Below are 21,193 nucleotides of genomic sequence, written 5' to 3'. Positions count from 1 at the left end.
GAATTTCCTACCCTATGTCTAGAGCCCTTTCTGTTTCTTTTGACTGTTATTGACACTCCTGTTGCATTTATGCTCTAAAAGGAGAGTGGATTAGACTGCTGATTTATGGCTGGTATGCATGGATGTGGGCTTCTATTTAGGGTTTCCAACATGCTGTCAGGGTGTGCATGCACACAGGCTGATTCTCAGCCTGTGCCCAGAATAACCAGGTAGAGAAGCATGAAAAAGACCTAGCACAGGCTGGGCATGTGGCCCACGCTTTTATACAGGAGAATGGAGCAGGTCTCATGGTCCAGTGCAGGGGGTGTTCAGTGAGGGAGTCTTGGGAAAAAGTTTTTCTAAGATGCCATGTGATATCCACATGCAAGGTTAGACATGGTTATGTATGGAGAAAAGTTACTTTTCTCTCTTCCTCCTGGTCCCATGTACCTCCCCCTCTGGGCTGTCCAGGGACCATCTGAGCTGGTCAGTAGCTTTTTGTAAGATGTCAAACACTAGGAGAGGCAAGTGTTTCTTTTGGGGTGGTATCTTACATTGGACCAGCTGCAGAGTTGGCAGAGAGTTCAACAAGCTTTCCATGTTCTTCAGCTCTTCTTCTCCTTGCACAGAGTATTTCCCACACAAGGGTTGCAATGTGGCTCTTGGAAAGTCCCATCAGTTAAGTCTACCTTTCACTGGGAAGGGACGGTGAAACTGTCCCTTGAACTGCTCATCCTGGTTCTTGCTGTTCAGTGTTAAGCAGCAGGGACTTCAGTTTCATGCTGAATACGTATATCTGCTGCTTCCTTTCTGCACCCCCTCCCCTTCCTGTAGCATTCAAAATGGTTCATGTAGCAAAGATTCGTGACTGTTTGGTAGCAGCAGCCCAGTTCCAGTCTGGATGTGGATAGCAGTTTCCGCCACAACATCATTCTCTCTCTTTTTTTTCTGGTTTCACTTCAGTTGAATCTCGGGTTCACATGACACTGTTGCTAGAAAGGAGAAGCCAGAAGAGCCCTGTCATTTCTGTGCAAGGCCAGCTGCTTGGAGCATGAGTCGGGAATTGGAAACACCGGAGAAGCTGAAGGCACAGCACTGCTCTCTTCTACCAGCTGGAGCAGATCCCCAAAGGTAGCGTGAGTAAGAGGGGAGAGAGAGAGAGATTGCTGGGGGAGAGGCATAGACAGGGTGCCAACAAGGATGAAAGCGCAGTGGAATAACTAGGATAGTTTTGGGCTGCCACTACAGAAAGCATGTGAACTAATTGGAGAGAGTTTAGCAGGGGGCAACAAAAATGATTGGAGATTGGGGGGACAGGAATTGTGAGGAGAGGCTGAAGGAAAAGGGCTTATTTATGTTAGAGAAGAGAAGACTGAGGGAGGTTTAATAGCAGCCTTCAACTTCCTGTAGGGTGGTTGCACTCTTCTCTATTAAATCCACCCTCAGTCTTCTCTTCAACAAACTAAATCAGCCCAGTTGCCTCAGCCTCTTCTCAGAAGTCATGTGCCCCAGCCCCCAAACCATTTTCCTTGCCCTCCCCTGGACTCTTTCCAATTTGTCCACATCCTGCCTGTAGTGCAGGGCTCAAAACTGGACACAGGACTCTGGATGTGGCCTCACTAGTGCTGAACAGAGGGGGGTCACTTCCCGTGAACTGCTGGCAATGCTTCTACTAATGCAGCCTATTATGCCATTAGCCTTTTTCACAAAAAGGGCATCCTGTTGGCTCATATTCAGCTTCTTGTCCACTGCCATGCCCAGGCCCTCTTCTGCAGAGCTGCTGCCCAGCCAGTCAGCCCCCAACCTGTACCAGTGCATGGGATTGCTCTGTCCTAAGTGCAGGACTTTGCATTTATCTTTGTTGTACCTCATGAGATTTCTTTTGATCCAATCCTCCAATTTGTTGGGTTCTGTCTGAATCTAGCCCTACCCTCCAGTTGATCTACTACTTCCCCCAGCTTGATGCCATCTCAGATTTGCTGGGGGTGCACTCTATGCCATCTTCCAGGTCATTGGTGAAGATATTGAATAAAATCAGACTCAGGACCGACCTCTGGGGCACTCCACTTGATGATACCAGCTGCCAACTAAGCATTGAACCATTACTTACTACTCTCCGAGCCTGATGCTCCCTCCAGTTTCCTGTCCACCTTACAGTCTGTTCATCCAGCCCATACTTCCTTAGCTTGCCTGCAAGAATGTTGTGGGAAAACATATCAAAAGCCTTGCTAAATTCAAGGTTTGCAACATACACTGGTCTCCCTACATCCACAGAACTAGCCATCTCATCATAGAAGGCAATCAAATTGGTCAGGCACGACTTGTCCTTAGTGAATACATGCTGACTGTTTCTAATCACCTAATCACCTCAGCCCTGGGGATTTTTTTTTTTTTTTAGACTGTTTGATGCTCAGATATTAAGGTGTACTAGGCATCACATACGCCATATTCTGTACTCATACAGTAGGGACAAGGAGAGAGATTTTTCAAATACTCAGGTTGGGGTATAATTCTCCCTGGCATGGACAGATATCTTATTGCCATTTGTGCATTCAAAATCCCTGTTGTCTTCCATCCTCTGTTAAAAAGCCAGGTATGTTTATGGCATTGTATAAATACACACATACAAGAAGAACTGCTGTGAAATCTCTGAATGTTCTTCTGTGGATCTAAGATAATTTTTTTTATGGTTGAATCTGGTGTTCACAGCTGATAAGAGTTTTACCTTATGCCCACAATATAGTTAGTCTGTGCTGGCCAGTGTGGCCTGACTCTGACCCATGCCAGTAGTTTGGAATGTCCTTTTGCTCACCACAACTGAGGAAGAATCCAAGTGCCAAAGCAATAAACCTCCCTGTAGCTTGCACAGACAAAACACAACACATTCAGGTTGGGACTTGTGTTTAGCTTCCAGGTACATTAACTAATTCTGTTCATTTTACAGGAAAAACCTCAATAAGGACTTTCATCTTGGGAAAGAAATGCCCAGCTATGACTCCCTGGAAAAAACAGAGGGGGTAAGTGTAAAAAACATACACACCAACCTAAGCTGGGTTGTTCCTTTTTACCTGACAGTTTAGTGGTTAGAGCAGGCATTGACAAATCAGGAAAGCAGAGCTCAAGGCTAGTGCAGCCAACAGAGAGGCCATTTCACACACCCCACACTCCAGAAAAATGCCCTCCCCACCAACCAACCTACAGGCACATCTGGGTGAGCATTCCCTTCCCTGCTCTGCTGGAGCTGAGCTGTTGGTTGGCCAGAAGCATAAGGTGCCTGTCACCAGAGGCAGCCAGCCCCTTGGAGGGCCCTGCAAGGCAAGGAAAAAGCAACACAGCCATGCACCCACATTCACCTGTGAAGCTGTTCAGATCATTTGAAGGCACCCTGATAGTGCAGGGGGTGGTGGAGCCAGTGAGAGCCCCAGTGAAAGGACATTGTGCACACTGTGCAGGAGAGATATTATATCAGGGGTAGGCAAAGTACAGCCCATGAGCCAGATCCAGCCCACCAGGCAGTTTCATCCAGCCCTCGGCACTCCCCAGTGAATTGTACCCCACCCAGCCCTTCCAACTACGAAGGTAGGAGCAAGGTGCTTATATCTGCCCTCAACATACCTTATTATGCCTTGCTGCCACTCTCATGGGTGGAAGGACCTGGTTCTGCCACCACCAGGTGGGACTGTTGTTTCAGGCTTCTCTGGTGTCCCATTTCCTCTGGGCAGCAGGTAGGAAAGCAGCAGGGGAGGGGGGGTAGGCAGGGCAGGGACAGGGGTGGCAGGTGCAGCTGGGTGGGAGTATGAAGAATGGGGCTGGCAGCAGTACAAAGCCCACACCCAGGGGGTAGGGGCACTGTGGAGATTGGCTGGGTAGGATGTGGATGTGAGGGAGGGTGGAGGAGTTTAGGGAACCCTTCCCACACCCCCAATCCCATGCCACATCGCTCTGGCAGGCAGCAGGGGCAGCAGCAGCAGTAGGGTGGTGCTGGTGCCTGGTTCTGACCAATGCTGCACATCATGGTGAGGGATGCAGGCCCCAGTCAGCCATCTGAATCACCAGCACTCCCCACACTCGCGTGGCATGGGAGGGAAGTGCCAGGCACAGGAGAGCTTCCCCAGGCACTGGAGCCAACTGGGGTGGGGAAAGGAGCCACCTGCAGTGCCTGGTGCTTCCCTTCCCTGCCTCATGCATGCTGGGGAGTGCAGGGAATAGAGCCTGCCTGGCAAAGGGATGCACTCCTGGATGTGCCATGGGGGAAGTGTGCAAGTGTGTGGGGTCCCCACACACTTTCAACTCTCCCTCACACCCAAAAAATGCCCCCTCCCCTCTCCACACATACACTTCCCTGCGTTGACTGCAGGAAAGGACAGTGTGTTCCAGAGACCAATGTGTTCCAGAGCCACACACCCACACATACCACACAAGGCCCCCCAACATACCCTATGCCCCACAAAGATAGCCACACCCTTCACAAATTCCCCACACACCTCACACTCTCCCACACCCCACCACACACACACCCCCTCACACCACACTGCGTTCGCTCTAAGCTGCGTGGTGTGTGTGGCTGTGCAGGCATGCTCATACCATGCTGACAGGTGAGCCTGCACAGTTGCACACACCACACAGCTTAGAGGGAATGCTGACCACAGACACGTATACACGCACACCTAGTCACAACCCTCTAGACAATATAAGAAACTAAGAATTTATTTTTGAGTTATTATGCAATCACCTTTATGTTCTTTAAACAAACACAGCTCATTTCAAAAATATTTTTATAATAAAATTAAAATATGTTTTAGTAGGTGTTTGGCTTTTAGTGTATGATTTGTTCGATTTTTTTCTGGTTCTAAGCACTCCCCACTCCCAAAAGGAGTATTGCCCGGGAGCCGAGCTCAGGGACTTCTGGTAAAAAAGGTCAGGGTTTAGGGGTAGGACTTCTGGTCCCAAGATGGTGACCTGAGGAGGGGCAAAATTCAAGGGGCAGGGCTACCCATGTGCTCCTCAACAGCTCACCAAACCTCATCAGTGGCCCTCTGCCCAAAATAATTGCCTGCCCCTGTGCTAAAGCCTGATGGGAAGGAAAACATGAGCCATGCAGTTTTTGCATTCTTTTATCTAAGGGGCTCGGTCTTCCTCCTGGATCTCTCCAATATATCCTAACAAACTTCTTGTCCTTGCAGTGGCAGGACACTTCTAGTGACCTCAAACTTTTGTTTTACCTGAGGCAAGTTAAAGGGAGTTTGTGATATGCTGGGCATTGTGCCTGGTAGCCATGTGAGGGGCCTGCTCATGCAGGTTTCAGACATCTTAGATGAGCACTTGTTGATCATGATTTAGAGTAGGAAGGTGCTGCACTGAGCAGGGGGTATGGATTATATGGGACCTCCTGAGGTCCCTTCTAGTACAGGTTTCTTGTGATTTTGTATGAAGAATGGGAGACACTTTCCTGCTTCATGTACAAAATGCAGCTCAGCCAGAATTATGGAGCTGCAGAAGGTGCCTGTGTAGCAAACTGAAGTTCAGTCCATTTCTTGATGTAAAAGGTGTGCAAAAACACTAGGAAAGAGTACACCAGACAGGACCATAAGGTTAGCAGCAGAGGTGCTGTATTGTGATGGGTTGTGTCACTCTCCACTGAAGGCTATGAGAGTGCTTGGTTTCTAAATCCATCAGCAATTCATTTCACAGACCACATTTGTTCTGAAGAAACCAGGTCTAGGCCAGGTGGGGGGATGGTCACCCCGATCACATCCAGGCAGATGATTTTCATAGATTTCATAAACATAGACATCAGGTTTGGAAGGGACCTCGGAAGATCATCGAGTCCAGCCCCCTGCCCAAAGGGCAGGAAGTCAGCTGGGGTCATAGGATCCCAGCAAGATAAGCATCCAATTTACTCCTGAAGGTGTTTAATGTAGGTGCTTGAACCACCTCCGCTGGCAGACTGTTCCAGACCTTGGGGGCTCGGACAGTAAAGAAATTCTTCCTTATGTCCAGCCTGAAACGGTCTTGCAGGAGTTTGTGACCGTTCGACCTCGTCATCCCTTGGGGCGCTCTGGTGAACAAACGCTCCCCCAGATCCTGGTGGTCACCCCTGATAAACTTATAGGTGGCCATCAGATCACCCCTGAGCCTGCGCTTTTGCAAGCTAAAGAGTCCCATGGCTCTCAGCCTGTCATCGTAAGATCTATTTTCCTGACCTCTGATCATGTGTGTGGCTCTCCTCTGGACTCTCTGGCACAATAACAAACTGTCACTTTATTATCTGTATTAGAGTAGTCGGGATTGGGGCCCCACTGTGCAGTGGGCACACACATAACAGGAGACAAGCCCAGCACCAAACAGCCTGAGCTAATTAAAAGCAGGATGCAGCAAGTGAGCAATGCCTGGTGGGAGGGAAGGGGGGAGGGAATGACAATAAAAGCTCTACTATCATGTCACCAGACACCCCAGAGTGACACATGGTTCAGAGCTTCCTCTTAAACAAAGCTGTGCCTAAGTGACACAGCACAGCCCAGTGATCCTTTTCCTAATGAGTGTGTTTCTATGTACTCTGAGCATCAAGGACATAAATAACACTGTTTATTTCCCATATTTCAGGGCAACATAGAAGAAAAGAAACCCAGAGCAGAGGAAGGGGCCTTTAGTGGTAAGATGGTCACTGGAGGCACCAATTCTCACTGCCACGTTGTGTTCAGCTCATACAGAAAGCACCTCAAGATGGTAGAGGCAGAGCCATGTGTTGCACGTGCCTGGGCTGTGCTACCCAAACAGTCATGCCTGGACACAGCCCTCTGACTCTACTATGGGTGCAGCCATTACAGGGAGGAGAGGGACATGCCTCTTCAAGTGTTTCTCACCAGGGCTTAATGACCTGCCTTCCCAAAAGGGGGATGCCCCAAGAACAGCACTTTGGGGGTAGCAAGAGGGGTGTTCCTGGATGTGGCAGCTGCACAGTGTGAACCGGCTGCCTCTGAAAAAGGCTGGGGGAAGTTGACTCTGGGGAGAGGCATTGTCAAATCCCTGCCAAGAAGAATAACTGACATGGGCTCACCTTAGCCACAGACCAGGTCAGCAATAACCTGTCACTTCCACTTGGAGGATGAAGTGGTCCAATCAGACTTAGAGTTTGAATGCCCTGTGGCTGTGAAAAACCCTCAGCTCCAATACAGCATGAGGATGCAACGGTGGCATGATAACAACTGGCATCTGTATTCTTTGCTATCCACACAGGTGTCACATCTGGCTATTCCAGTAATTCACATCCAGGGAAATGCAACATGTGGGGTTGTGGTGAGATCCTTCTAGGGAAGCCCTAGGGGCCCAAACAATACCAGCCCTATGAGGTGTGCAAGTACCTGCACTTGCTTCATATAATGAACCCCAAAACTGGAAATAGGCACCCACAGTGTCAAACATTGTGCCCTGATCTGGTTCTTCTGAGCTCTTTGCAACAGAAGATGTTCTCTGGTATCTTTTCACAATCAAAAAATACATGAAAGGTGAGAGCTGTCATTGTCCAAGGGTGGAGAGGGGGCAGCTGGGGTCTAAAAAGGTTGATAAATCGAGCAAAAGTCAAAGATTATGATTATGGTTGCAAAATCAAGCACCTAGGATATCCATCTGCACAGATCATGTTACTTATGACAGAATGGTTCAAGGCCAGATCTGATTCCACCTTTTATGCACTTAAGTGCAGTCCTATTCAGCTCAAATCATACCATTACTTGAACACCCCTTCTAGGTAATGCTTGCAAAATGCCACGTTCACCAGACTGTGACTCTCTTGATCCTCAGGTAAGTCTCACCACTGTCAGATCTCCTTTGAACAACTCTCCTCTGGACACACATATTAGGGGAGTTCACTGATCTTTGCTGGCACGAAAGGCCAGGAGAGATTCAGGGATCTCTGATTCCATTCCAGCATCCACAAAGAAGTTGAAGCCGGGGAAATCATAGATTTCATCAATTTCATAGACATTAGGGTTGGAAGGGACCTTGGAAGATCATCAAGTCCAGCCCCCTGCCCAAAGGGCAGAAAGTCAGCTGCGGTCATAGGATCCCAGCAAGATAAGCATCCAATTTACTCTTGAAGGTGTTCAATGTAAATGCTTGAACCGCCTCCACTGGCAGGCTGTTCCAGACCTTGGGGGCTCAGACAGTGAAGAAATTCTTCCTTATGTCCAGCCTGAAATGGTCTTGCAGGAGTTTATAACTGTTCGACCTCGTCATCCCTTGGGGCACTCTGGTGAACAAACGTTCCCCCAGAAACTAGTGGTCATCCCTGATAAACTTATACATGGCCATCAGATCACCCCTGAGCCTACAACAGAATGCCCTGGTGAGTTGTAGCTGGAGGGGGGAGGAGTGTCGCAGGACACTTGCGCATGCCCCGCTCCTGATGATGGTGAAGAACTTAAGGGGGAAGGCATGTAGCAGAGCACTAAGGTGCTCGCTACTAGCAATAGTAATAAAGAGAGCTGCCAATCACCAGGCAGCTTAGGTGAGGGTTGCCAGGGCAACTAATGTTGGTCAGCTGGCCAGGAGGGGGCAGGGCCGGGCCTTTATAAACAGCCCAGGCCAGAGCCTAGCTAGCAGTTCCCTCCAGACAGCTGCAGGAGCAGGAGCAGGAGCAGGAGCAGGAGCAGGCCGGGTGGATGGTTGTTGCCTAACCACACAAACCGGCTGCAAGGATGCATGGGGTAGGGAGAGAGCCCTAGAAGGGGTATGATAAGGAGCCAAGTGAGTGCAGGCTTTGTGTTACAAGCCAGGAAGCTCCTTATGTTTGTGTTGCAGCCGTTTGGCTCATGGTTGAGTTGTGATTATTACACAGGAGGACTGGGTGAGGCTGTAGGGGTGTGAGGAGGCCTCCAGGGGCTACCCAGTAACCTGGGGGCTCCCGGTGCCCAGTGGGGCACAGCGAGTGGTGCCAGTGGGGCACAGCTGTTTGCACCAGTGAGGCTCGGTGTGAGGGGGCAGACACCCCAACCCTGAGGGCGGAGTTGGCCCCCTCGGGCAGATGAACCCAAAGAACGGCAGGGGGCCAGGCACGGCTACGCACCACCTGGGCCCCAAGGTGCGAGAGGCACGGCACAGGCCCCAGACAGGGGGCAACGGGAGCTAGAGTTGCAGCATAGGCCCCAGACAGGGGGCGCTGGTGGTGAAACCAGGTCGGGGGTGCCAGGTAGGGTGCTGAAGTGTAAGGGCTTGATAATGCCCGGGAATAGCTGTGAGGCTTGGGGCGTGCTGAAGGGGAGGTTGGAGGCACGCATCGCCCATAAGGCAGGGGTGCACTGGGGCACCCCAATCGGAATGGGGCATAGAGCGGAGTAGTGTCCAAAGCGAGACAAGGCAGCCTCCCTTACTGAACTTAGAACATCAAAGACATGGCAGGCGAGTTGAGGGTGCTGAATCACCTAATTGGACATGGCAGGGGGCACTAGTGGGATCACGGCCACCCCTGCACCCACTCCGTGACAGACATCAATCTCTTCTCCCTTTTCCAGGTGATAGGTCACCTGGTCATAGAAGGAAATGAGATTGGTCAAGCAAGACCTACCTGCAACAAACCCATTCTGGCTATCCCTCAGGATGTTGAAGTCAGCCAGTCCATTAAGCATGGCTTCTTTGACAAACTTTTCTAAGTTCATCCCAAGGGTAGAAGTCAGACTGGTGGGTCTATAGTTAGCCAGATCCACTTTTCTCCCTTTCTTGAAGATAGGCACCACATTTGCCTTCCTCCAGTCTTTGGGCACTTCACCATAGTGCCAGGAGCTCTCAAAGATATATGCCAGAGGCTGGGCTATAATGCTAGCCAGCTTCTTGAGTACACTGGGGTGTAGATTGTTAGGGCCAGCTCATTTGAAGGTATCCAGCCTCTCAAGGTGTTCCTTCACATGGCTGGCATTTATGTAGGGCAGGGGATCTTCCCCACCCCGACCTCCCTGTCCTGTAGCGGGCATGGGCATCCCATGGGACTGATGAAAGAGTAATGCAAAGTACCCATTTAATAGCTTGGCTTTTTCCTGGGTGTCAGTTGTCAGTTGTTCCTTTTGGTTCAGCAGGGGTCCAATGTTGCTCTTGCTTTTCCTCCTGCTCCTCACATATCTGAAAAAGGACTTTTTATTGCCCTTAATGCTCAAAGCTAGTTGGAGTTCAGTTGCAGCCTTGGCTTTCCTGGTTTGCTCCCTGCAGGACCAGACCAGCGCAGAATAATCCTCCTTGGAGGTGAATACCATCCTCCATCCTTTGTAGGCTTTTCTTTTTAGCCTCAGGAGGTCTGCTAGATCCCTGGAGAGCCGGGGGGCTGCTGTGACTTCTTGCTGCCTTTCCTCTGAGATGGAACAGACTTAGCTTGTGCATTGAGGATCACTCTCTTGAGGAGCAACCACTCTTCCCGAACTCCCCTCCCTCTGGGGTTGTGGTCCCTTAGGGCCTCACCGATAAGCCTCCTGAGCTTGTCAAAGTCAGCTTTCCTGAAGTCAAGGACTTCCATGTTGCTGACTGACTTGCCAGCTTTACGGCGGATGGTGAAGGTGATCAGCTTGTGGTCACTGTCACCCAGCTTCCCATCTATCACTACGTCACCGATTAGATCATCCCCAGTAGCCAGTATCAGGTCGAGCAGCGCTTTACCTCTCATTGCACCATAGACTTTTTGAGTCAGGTAAAGGTTATCCATGCATGATAGGAAGCTTTGCCACTACTTGGATTTTGCTGAGTGATCCTCCCATGAGATGTCTGGGTAATTGAAATCACCCATGACAACCATAATCCTGGAGCATGCAGCCTCATGCTGTTCCTGGGCAAACTCCTGGTCAAGCTTTTGAATTGGGTGGGAGGTCTGTAGTAGATTCCCACGATTGTGTCCTTTGTGCTGTGTTCCCCATGGATTTTGACCCAGAGGACCTCCAGTCATCTACCCTGGTCACCAACATCATCTTGCAGGGATGTCTAGTTTTCCGTAACATAGAGAGCTACACCCCGGCCCCTTTTATCTACTCAATCCCTCCTGTACAGGGTATAGCCCTCTATATCCATGGTCTAGTCATCCTGGTACAGAACAAAACTGTGGGCTCATCTCCCAGAATGCACTGCTAGGAAGGGGGAAATGTGGGTTCAAAGTTCCTCTGACTATAGGGGGCCCAAATCACAGATCCCCAGTAGTATGGGCAGGTCACCCATTAGGCTATTTGGCTGAATAGTGGTTAGAAGCTTATTCCCCATACCATGTGACTACCTATGCTCATCCTCCAGCTAAAGGTGCAGGGCTTTTATTGAATACTTATTCAAATGGAAAGTGGACTTAGACCCCTCCATGCAACTTGCATGTCCCTAGTACCCTGGAGGCTCTTGTACTGGCTGCATCAGGAATCCTCTCTGTAAGTTAAAAGCTTAAAAGTTGCATATATTGCAGTGGAGGCAGGAACAAAGTAATTTATTTTAACAAAGTGGGAGATGTAATTGGGTGTGTTCAACCATTTAGCAATGTGATTGTAGAATCCTAGTGCCCACATAGGAAAATGTTTTGCATAAAAACTGGCCAGGACTTGCTTATCATTTTAGTACTCACCTGGTGCACATATGATGTTGAAGAAAAACAAAAGAGTTAATAAATATCAGGAGGTGGATCTGTTGGTTTTCATTACAACACAGATAGCCACAAGAGCAATCATAGGACTGCTCAATCCCCCTACCCTGCCCTTACAATGCCAGATGTTCTGAGGTGAAATTATTTGGCTAGTGTCTTTCCTTAGTACAACAACACAGCCTCATGAGCTCTCGTAGATTGTATCATACCTGCAGCACTACACACTTTCTTTAATTAGACAGATATCCTAAGAGGCCCCAATTTTGATGCACCCTTTTTAATTTCAAAGTAAATTCCTTCTCGGGTTCTGCTCGCGTATACCACACGATTGACATTGAATTAAACACTGGAATCCCAGTGCTACTCAACATTAACTTACATGGGAGTGACAATAAAACACAGCCAATCCAACTGGTGAACATGGGCTGGCAGTGTGGGGATGCAGTCAGGAAGGCCAACCGTACCTTGTCATGCATCCACCGATGCATCTCAATCAGGTCCAAGGAAGTGATCCTCCCCCTCTGTGAGGCACTGGTCAGGCCGCAGCTGGAGTACTGCATCCAGTTCTGGGCGCCGCGCTCCAAGAGGGACGTGGACAGCATGGAGAGGGTCCCGAGGAGGCCACTCAAATGATCGGGGGCAGCAGGGCAGGCCTTATAAGGAGAGGCTACGAGACCCAAACCTCCACAAGAGAAGGCTGAGGGGGGGGTCTAGTGGCCTGTTGCAAACTAGTCAGAGGAGACCAGCAGGCATTGTGGGAGCCCCTGTTCACCCAAGTACTACCAGGAGTGACTAGGTACAACGGTCACAAGCTGGCAGAGGGTAGATTTAGGCTAGATATCAGGAGGCGCTACTTCACGGTCAGGGCGGCTAGGATCTGGAACCAGCTTCCAAGAGAAGTGGTGCTGGCTCCTGCCCTGGGGGGTTTTAAGAGGAGGCTGGATGAACACCTTGCTGGGGTCGTTTGACTCCAGTACTCTTTCCTGCCATGGCAGGGGGTCCGACCTGACGATCTGCTCAGGTCCCTTCCGACCCTACTAACTATGAAACTATGAAAAGCTGGAATAGAAAGATATGTTGCAGCCAATCCAGTGAGGACTTGCTTTTTCTTCTTGGTACCCACCTGGCACACCTTTGACACTGAAGAAAACCAAAAGAAAAAAGAAAGATCCAGAGGTTGATGTGCTGGTTTTCATTGCAACACTGATAGCCACATGGCCTCTTCTTGGGGCTGTTCAATCCCTCCACTCTGCTGTTCCCACTCCAGCTGTTCTGGGTTAAATTCTTGGATTAGAGTCTTTGCTTAGTACACCGACAAAGTCTCATGCATTATTGTAGATTGTCTACTACCTGCGGCAATGAACGTTCTCTTTAATTGGACTGACAACATCACAGACCCCAAATTTAATCCATCCTTAATTATATGCAGCCTTTTTAATTTCTGAGTCAGTTCCTTCTCTGGTCACGCTTGTGTATACTACCCGGTCGGCATTGAATGAAACACTGGTACTCCATATTAACCTGCATGGGAGTGACAATACAACATAGCCAATCTAACTGGCTCAGTCCTGGTATTTTGTCTGCAAAGGAGAAGAAACCCCATCTTCCTGGGGCAGATCCCCCTTAGCTGATTCTTTGCTTCTCCTTCCCCTTTTAGGTAATTCTCCTGAAACACCCCGTTCTCCAGATTGTGACACTCTTGTGCCAGACATCACCTCGGGTAAGTCTCATCACTCTCAGCTCTCTTCTGTGCAATCCTCTGATCCCTGCCTGCAGTCGGGTTATCACTGCACCTCCATGCAGCTGCACAAGCCCCTACCAGTTTCCTCTGTCCTGGACAACAAGCTCACATGACCCCCGGGCCTATTCCTTCTGGCTCAGCCACCAAAGCCTATCAAGGCAGCTTCCCATCATCCTGCTCTTTTGTCAGAGCACCGGTGGGAGTAAAAAGCCCAGTTCTGCAGCAGCTAAGAAAGGTAACACAGCCCCCTGGCTCAGGCCCAGTATTTTGTCCCTGCTGGAGAGGAAACCCTATCTTCCTGGGGCAGATCCCCTTAGCCAATTCTCTGCTTCTCCTTCCCCTTCTAGGTAAAGCTCAAGAAATGACACCTTCAGAGGATAGTGACACTCTGGTGACAGACCTCGGCTCCGGTTAGTCTCACCACTTTCCGATCTCCTCTGCATAATCCTCTGACTCCCGACTGGGATCAGGTTATCACTGTACCTCTGTGCACGGGTACCAGCCACTACTGGTTTCCCCACCCTGGGAAAACAAACTCCCTTGACCCCCAGGCCTTTTCCTGCTGGCTCAGCCACCAAAGCCTACCAAGGCAGCTTCCCATCTTCCTGCTCTTTTGGCACAGCACCGGTGGGAGTATACAGGCTAGTTCTGCAGCAGGTAAGACAGCGGTTCATCTGCCTTCTCCAGTTGTGGCCCTGTGCCAATGATCAAACAGCTAATGAGGGAGATGAATTTTGGGCACTTGAATGGCCTGAGAGGGCTGGCACATATGTTTTGGGGCCCATGTGTATGTGGCAGCAAGTGTGGGGCAGCTAAGTGTGAGGTTCTGCAAAATGATGGGGATGGAAAGACAATCACAGACTCAAGACATGTCACCTTGACCATCTCAAATAAGCTCTTGATACACTCTGATTATTAAGGTTGCCAAGTCAAGCGTAGAAGACTTGTATCTGCAAAGACCATGTTGCTTATGCTCGAATGACCCAGGGCCAGACCAAATTCCACCTTTCAAGCACTTACGTGCAGCCCTGATCAACTCCTGTCACACCATTCCTTCAGATCCTGCTGCCGCCCCGTTAAAACAGGATCTCTTCAATACAATGACCTCATGAAGTCCCTTCCAGCCCTACTTTCCTATGATCGTGTGTTGGACAGACACTTGGCTGGGATCGTTTAATAAGGAAGAATACTGCCTGGTGCCCTGGAGTGGACTCTATCACCATGCCAAGTCCCTCCTAACCTTACAGCCTTACAACTCAACTCATGGAGTAACAAATGCCAGGAGTCACGGGACAGCAGCCTGATGGACATGTGCATTGGGTGAAGGGAGGAGGAATGCACACGCTTATCATGGGAGTTCACTGATATTTGTTGACACTAAAGGACTGGAGAGCCTCAGGGATCTCCAATTCTAGTCCAGACTCCAGAAGGGAGTTGACAATAGGGTAATTGTCCTGGCACAGAACAAGACTGTGGGCTCGTATCCCAGAATACTTTGCTTGAAAGGGAAAATGTGGAGTTAAAGGTTCTCTGACTACAGGGGGCCCATATGACAGGTTATTTGGCCTGGGCGCCGCACTTCAAGAGGGATGTGGTCAACACGGAAAGGGTCCAGAGGAGGGCCATTCTCATGGTCAGGGGGCGGCAGGGCAGGCCCTACGAGGAGAGGCGATGGGACCCGAACCTGTTCAGCTTCCACAAGAGAAGGCTGAGGGGGGGGTCTAGTGGCCTGTTGCAAACTAGTCAGAGGAGACCAGCAGGCATTGTGGGAGCCCCTGTTCACCCAAGTACTACCAGGAGTGACTAGGTACAACGGTCACAAGCTGGCAGAGGGTAGATTTAGGCTAGATATCAGGAGGCGCTACTTCACGGTCAGGGCGGCTAGGATCTGGAACCAGCTTCCAAGAGAAGTGGTGCTGGCTCCTGCCCTGGGGGGTTTTAAGAGGAGGCTGGATGAACACCTTGCTGGGGTCGTTTGACTCCAGTACTCTTTCCTGCCATGGCAGGGGGTCCGACTTGACGATCTGCTCAGGTCCCTTCCGACCCTACTAACTATGAAACTATGAAAAGCTGGAATAGAAAGATATGTTGCAGCCAATCCAGTGAGGACTTGCTTTTTCTTCTTGGTACCCACCTGGCACACCTTTGACACTGAAGAAAACCAAAAGAAAAAAGAAAGATCCAGAGGTTGATGTGCTGGTTTTCATTGCAACACTGATAGCCACATGGCCTCTTCTTGGGGCTGTTCAATCCCTCCACTCTGCTGTTCCCACTCCAGCTGTTCTGGGTTAAATTCTTGGATTAGAGTCTTTGCTTAGTACACCGACAAAGTCTCATGCATTATTGTAGATTGTCTACTACCTGCGGCAATGAACGTTCTCTTTAATTGGACTGACAACATCACAGACCCCAAATTTAATCCATCCTTAATTATATGCAGCCTTTTTAATTTCTGAGTCAGTTCCTTCTCTGGTCACGCTTGTGTATACTACCCGGTCGGCATTGAATGAAACACTGGTACTCCATATTAACCTGCATGGGAGTGACAATACAACATAGCCAATCTAACTGGCTCAGTCCTGGTATTCTGTCTGCAAAGGAGAAGAAACCCCATCTTCCTGGGGCAGATCCCCCTTAGCTGATTCTTTGCTTCTCCTTCCCCTTTTAGGTAATTCTCCTGAAACACCCCGTTCTCCAGATTGTGACACTCTTGTGCCAGACATCACCTCGGGTAAGTCTCATCACTCTCAGCTCTCTTCTGTGCAATCCTCTGATCCCTGCCTGCAGTCGGGTTATCACTGCACCTCCATGCAGCTGCACAAGCCCCTACCAGTTTCCTCTGTCCTGGACAACAAGCTCACATGACCCCCGGGCCTATTCCTTCTGGCTCAGCCACCAAAGCCTATCAAGGCAGCTTCCCATCATCCTGCTCTTTTGTCAGAGCACCGGTGGGAGTAAAAAGCCCAGTTCTGCAGCAGCTAAGAAAGGTAACACAGCCCCCTGGCTCAGGCCCAGTATTTTGTCCCTGCTGGAGAGGAAACCCTATCTTCCTGGGGCAGATCCCCTTAGCCAATTCTCTGCTTCTCCTTCCCCTTCTAGGTAAAGCTCAAGAAATGACACCTTCAGAGGATAGTGACACTCTGGTGACAGACCTCGGCTCCGGTTAGTCTCACCACTTTCCGATCTCCTCTGCATAATCCTCTGACTCCCGACTGGGATCAGGTTATCACTGTACCTCTGTGCACGGGTACCAGCCACTACTGGTTTCCCCACCCTGGGAAAACAAACTCCCTTGACCCCCAGGCCTTTTCCTGCTGGCTCAGCCACCAAAGCCTACCAAGGCAGCTTCCCATCTTCCTGCTCTTTTGGCACAGCACCGGTGGGAGTATACAGGCTAGTTCTGCAGCAGGTAAGACAGCGGTTCATCTGCCTTCTCCAGTTGTGGCCCTGTGCCAATGATCAAACAGCTAATGAGGGAGATGAATTTTGGGCACTTGAATGGCCTGAGAGGGCTGGCACATATGTTTTGGGGCCCATGTGTATGTGGCAGCAAGTGTGGGGCAGCTAAGTGTGAGGTTCTGCAAAATGATGGGGATGGAAAGACAATCACAGACTCAAGACATGTCACCTTGACCATCTCAAATAAGCTCTTGATACACTCTGATTATTAAGGTTGCCAAGTCAAGCGTAGAAGACTTGTATCTGCAAAGACCATGTTGCTTATGCTCGAATGACCCAGGGCCAGACCAAATTCCACCTTTCAAGCACTTACGTGCAGCCCTGATCAACTCCTGTCACACCATTCCTTCAGATCCTGCTGCCGCCCCGTTAAAACAGGATCTCTTCAATACAATGACCTCATGAAGTCCCTTCCAGCCCTACTTTCCTATGATCGTGTGTTGGACAGACACTTGGCTGGGATCGTTTAATAAGGAAGAATACTGCCTGGTGCCCTGGAGTGGACTCTATCACCATGCCAAGTCCCTCCTAACCTTACAGCCTTACAACTCAACTCATGGAGTAACAAATGCCAGGAGTCACGGGACAGCAGCCTGATGGACATGTGCATTGGGTGAAGGGAGGAGGAATGCACACGCTTATCATGGGAGTTCACTGATATTTGTTGACACTAAAGGACTGGAGAGCCTCAGGGATCTCCAATTCTAGTCCAGACTCCAGAAGGGAGTTGACAATAGGGTAATTGTCCTGGCACAGAACAAGACTGTGGGCTCGTATCCCAGAATACTTTGCTTGAAAGGGAAAATGTGGAGTTAAAGGTTCTCTGACTACAGGGGGCCCATATGACAGGTTATTTGGCCTGGGCGCCGCACTTCAAGAGGGATGTGGTCAACACGGAAAGGGTCCAGAGGAGGGCCATTCTCATGGTCAGGGGGCGGCAGGGCAGGCCCTACGAGGAGAGGCGATGGGACCCGAACCTGTTCAGCTTCCACAAGAGAAGGCTGAGGGGGGGGTCTAGTGGCCTGTTGCAAACTAGTCAGAGGAGACCAGCAGGCACTGGGGGAGTCCCTGTTCACCCAAGTACTACCAGGAGTGACTAGGTACAACGGTCACAAGCTGGCAGAGGGTAGATTTAGGCTAGATATCAGGAGGCGCTACTTCACGGTCAGGGCGGCTAGGATCTGGAACCAGCTTCCAAGAGAAGTGGTGCTGGCTCCTGCCCTGGGGGGTTTTAAGAGGAGGCTGGATGAACACCTTGCTGGGGTCGTTTGACTCCAGTACTCTTTCCTGCCATGGCAGGGGGTCCGACTTGACGATCTGCTCAGGTCCCTTCCGACCCTACTAACTATGAAACTATGAAAAGCTGGAATAGAAAGATATGTTGCAGCCAATCCAGTGAGGACTTGCTTTTTCTTCTTGGTACCCACCTGGCACACCTTTGACACTGAAGAAAACCAAAAGAAAAAAGAAAGATCCAGAGGTTGATGTGCTGGTTTTCATTGCAACACTGATAGCCACATGGCCTCTTCTTGGGGCTGTTCAATCCCTCCACTCTGCTGTTCCCACTCCAGCTGTTCTGGGTTAAATTCTTGGATTAGAGTCTTTGCTTAGTACACCGACAAAGTCTCATGCATTATTGTAGATTGTCTACTACCTGCGGCAATGAACGTTCTCTTTAATTGGACTGACAACATCACAGACCCCAAATTTAATCCATCCTTAATTATATGCAGCCTTTTTAATTTCTGAGTCAGTTCCTTCTCTGGTCACGCTTGTGTATACTACCCGGTCGGCATTGAATGAAACACTGGTACTCCATATTAACCTGCATGGGAGTGACAATACAACATAGCCAATCTAACTGGCTCAGTCCTGGTATTCTGTCTGCAAAGGAGAAGAAACCCCATCTTCCTGGGGCAGATCCCCCTTAGCTGATTCTTTGCTTCTCCTTCCCCTTTTAGGTAATTCTCCTGAAACACCCCGTTCTCCAGATTGTGACACTCTTGTGCCAGACATCACCTCGGGTAAGTCTCATCACTCTCAGCTCTCTTCTGTGCAATCCTCTGATCCCTGCCTGCAGTCGGGTTATCACTGCACCTCCATGCAGCTGCACAAGCCCCTACCAGTTTCCTCTGTCCTGGACAACAAGCTCACATGACCCCCGGGCCTATTCCTTCTGGCTCAGCCACCAAAGCCTATCAAGGCAGCTTCCCATCATCCTGCTCTTTTGTCAGAGCACCGGTGGGAGTAAAAAGCCCAGTTCTGCAGCAGCTAAGAAAGGTAACACAGCCCCCTGGCTCAGGCCCAGTATTTTGTCCCTGCTGGAGAGGAAACCCTATCTTCCTGGGGCAGATCCCCTTAGCCAATTCTCTGCTTCTCCTTCCCCTTCTAGGTAAAGCTCAAGAAATGACACCTTCAGAGGATAGTGACACTCTGGTGACAGACCTCGGCTCCGGTTAGTCTCACCACTTTCCGATCTCCTCTGCATAATCCTCTGACTCCCGACTGGGATCAGGTTATCACTGTACCTCTGTGCACGGGTACCAGCCACTACTGGTTTCCCCACCCTGGGAAAACAAACTCCCTTGACCCCCAGGCCTTTTCCTGCTGGCTCAGCCACCAAAGCCTACCAAGGCAGCTTCCCATCTTCCTGCTCTTTTGGCACAGCACCGGTGGGAGTATACAGGCTAGTTCTGCAGCAGGTAAGACAGCGGTTCATCTGCCTTCTCCAGTTGTGGCCCTGTGCCAATGATCAAACAGCTAATGAGGGAGATGAATTTTGGGCACTTGAATGGCCTGAGAGGGCTGGCACATATGTTTTGGGGCCCATGTGTATGTGGCAGCAAGTGTGGGGCAGCTAAGTGTGAGGTTCTGCAAAATGATGGGGATGGAAAGACAATCACAGACTCAAGACATGTCACCTTGACCATCTCAAATAAGCTCTTGATACACTCTGATTATTAAGGTTGCCAAGTCAAGCGTAGAAGACTTGTATCTGCAAAGACCATGTTGCTTATGCTCGAATGACCCAGGGCCAGACCAAATTCCACCTTTCAAGCACTTACGTGCAGCCCTGATCAACTCCTGTCACACCATTCCTTCAGATCCTGCTGCCGCCCCGTTAAAACAGGATCTCTTCAATACAATGACCTCATGAAGTCCCTTCCAGCCCTACTTTCCTATGATCGTGTGTTGGACAGACACTTGGCTGGGATCGTTTAATAAGGAAGAATACTGCCTGGAGCAAGCAGTGGGCTAGATGACCGTGTGAAGTCCCTTTTATGTTAAAGTCTTAGGACTGAGCTCATGGAATAACAAATGGCAGCAGTAACATGCAAGCACCCTGGTGGACATGTGCATTGTGGGTCGGGCAGGAATGCACACGCTTATCATGGGAGTTCACTGATCTTTGCTTACATGAAAGGCCTGGAGAACTTCAGGGATCTTAGATTGTGTTCCAGCCTCCAGAACTTTGTTGAAGACAGGGGCATTGTCCTGGCACAGAACAAAACTGTGGGCTCATGCACAGAATCCATTGCTAGGCAGAGGGAAACATGGGTTCAAATGTTCTCTGACTACAGGGGACCCAAATCACTGGTCCCCAGTGGTATGGGCATGTGCCCCACCCATTAGGTATTTGGCTGAAAGGTGGGTAGAAGCTTTCTCACCATGCAATATGACTAGTTATGGTTGTCCCCCCAGCTAAAGGCTTGGGGATTAGCATCAAATTTGGATTGAAATGGAGAATATGTCGACTTTGACCCCTCCATCCAGCATGCGTGTCCCTGTTGTCCTGGTGGCTTTTGTACTGGCTGCACCAGGAATCTTCTTTGTAAGTTAAAGGTCTAAAAGCTGCATGAATTGCAGTGGAGGCAGGAACGATCCAATTTATTTTAACAAAGGTGGGGAGAGGTGTAACTGGGCATGTTCAAAAATTTAGCAATGTAATTTTAGAATTCTGGTGCCCACATAGGCAAATGTGTTGCATAGAATCTGGCCAGGCCTTGCTTATCATTTGTACTCACCTGGCACACATATAAAGTTGAAGAAAACCAAAAGATTTTATCAGGATGTGGACTTGTTGGTTTTCATTACAACACAGATAGCCACAAGAGCAGTCATAGGACTGCTTAATCCCCTTACCCTGCCCTTACCATGCCACCTGTTCTGAGGTGCAAGTCTTTGGCTAGTATGTTTCCTTAGTACACCAACACAGTCTTATGAGTTCTTGTCGATTGTCTCATACCTGCGGCACTGCACATTTTCTTTAATTGGACTGGTATCCTGAGAGGCCCCGATTTTGATCCATCTTTAGTTCTATGCACACTTTTTAATTTCAGAGTCAATTCTTTCTCTGGTTATGCCGGTGTATACCACACGGTCAGCATTCAATTAAACACTGGAGTCCCAGTGCTGCTCCA

The 21,193-nt window shown here is 49.7% G+C and overlaps 1 protein-coding gene across 1 annotated transcript in view; it reads left to right on the top strand.

Annotated features, from left to right (window-relative positions):
• The first annotated feature begins 868 nt into the window (after positions 1–868).
• LOC149865236 (uncharacterized) overlaps positions 869–21,193 on the top strand; it is a 28,590-nt gene continuing 8,265 nt past the window's right edge. The window contains exons 1-9 of the mRNA XM_090048105.1: positions 869–1,110; positions 2,924–2,996; positions 6,583–6,631; positions 13,230–13,292; positions 13,661–13,723; positions 15,982–16,044; positions 16,413–16,475; positions 18,734–18,796; positions 19,165–19,227. Of these exons, the coding sequence (XP_089904231.1) occupies positions 1,031–1,110; positions 2,924–2,996; positions 6,583–6,631; positions 13,230–13,292; positions 13,661–13,723; positions 15,982–16,044; positions 16,413–16,475; positions 18,734–18,796; positions 19,165–19,227 (580 nt within the window). The 5' untranslated portion in view covers positions 869–1,030. The remainder of the gene's footprint in view (positions 1,111–2,923; positions 2,997–6,582; positions 6,632–13,229; positions 13,293–13,660; positions 13,724–15,981; positions 16,045–16,412; positions 16,476–18,733; positions 18,797–19,164; positions 19,228–21,193) is intronic.

Source organism: Crocodylus siamensis, chromosome 5 (genome assembly GCF_052110815.1).
Source record: "Crocodylus siamensis isolate JL-2025a chromosome 5, ASM5211081v1, whole genome shotgun sequence".
Taxonomy (NCBI): domain Eukaryota; kingdom Metazoa; phylum Chordata; order Crocodylia; family Crocodylidae; genus Crocodylus; species Crocodylus siamensis.
The sequence above is the reverse complement of the archived record's forward strand: the minus strand, read 5'-3'. Positions and strand labels throughout refer to the sequence as shown.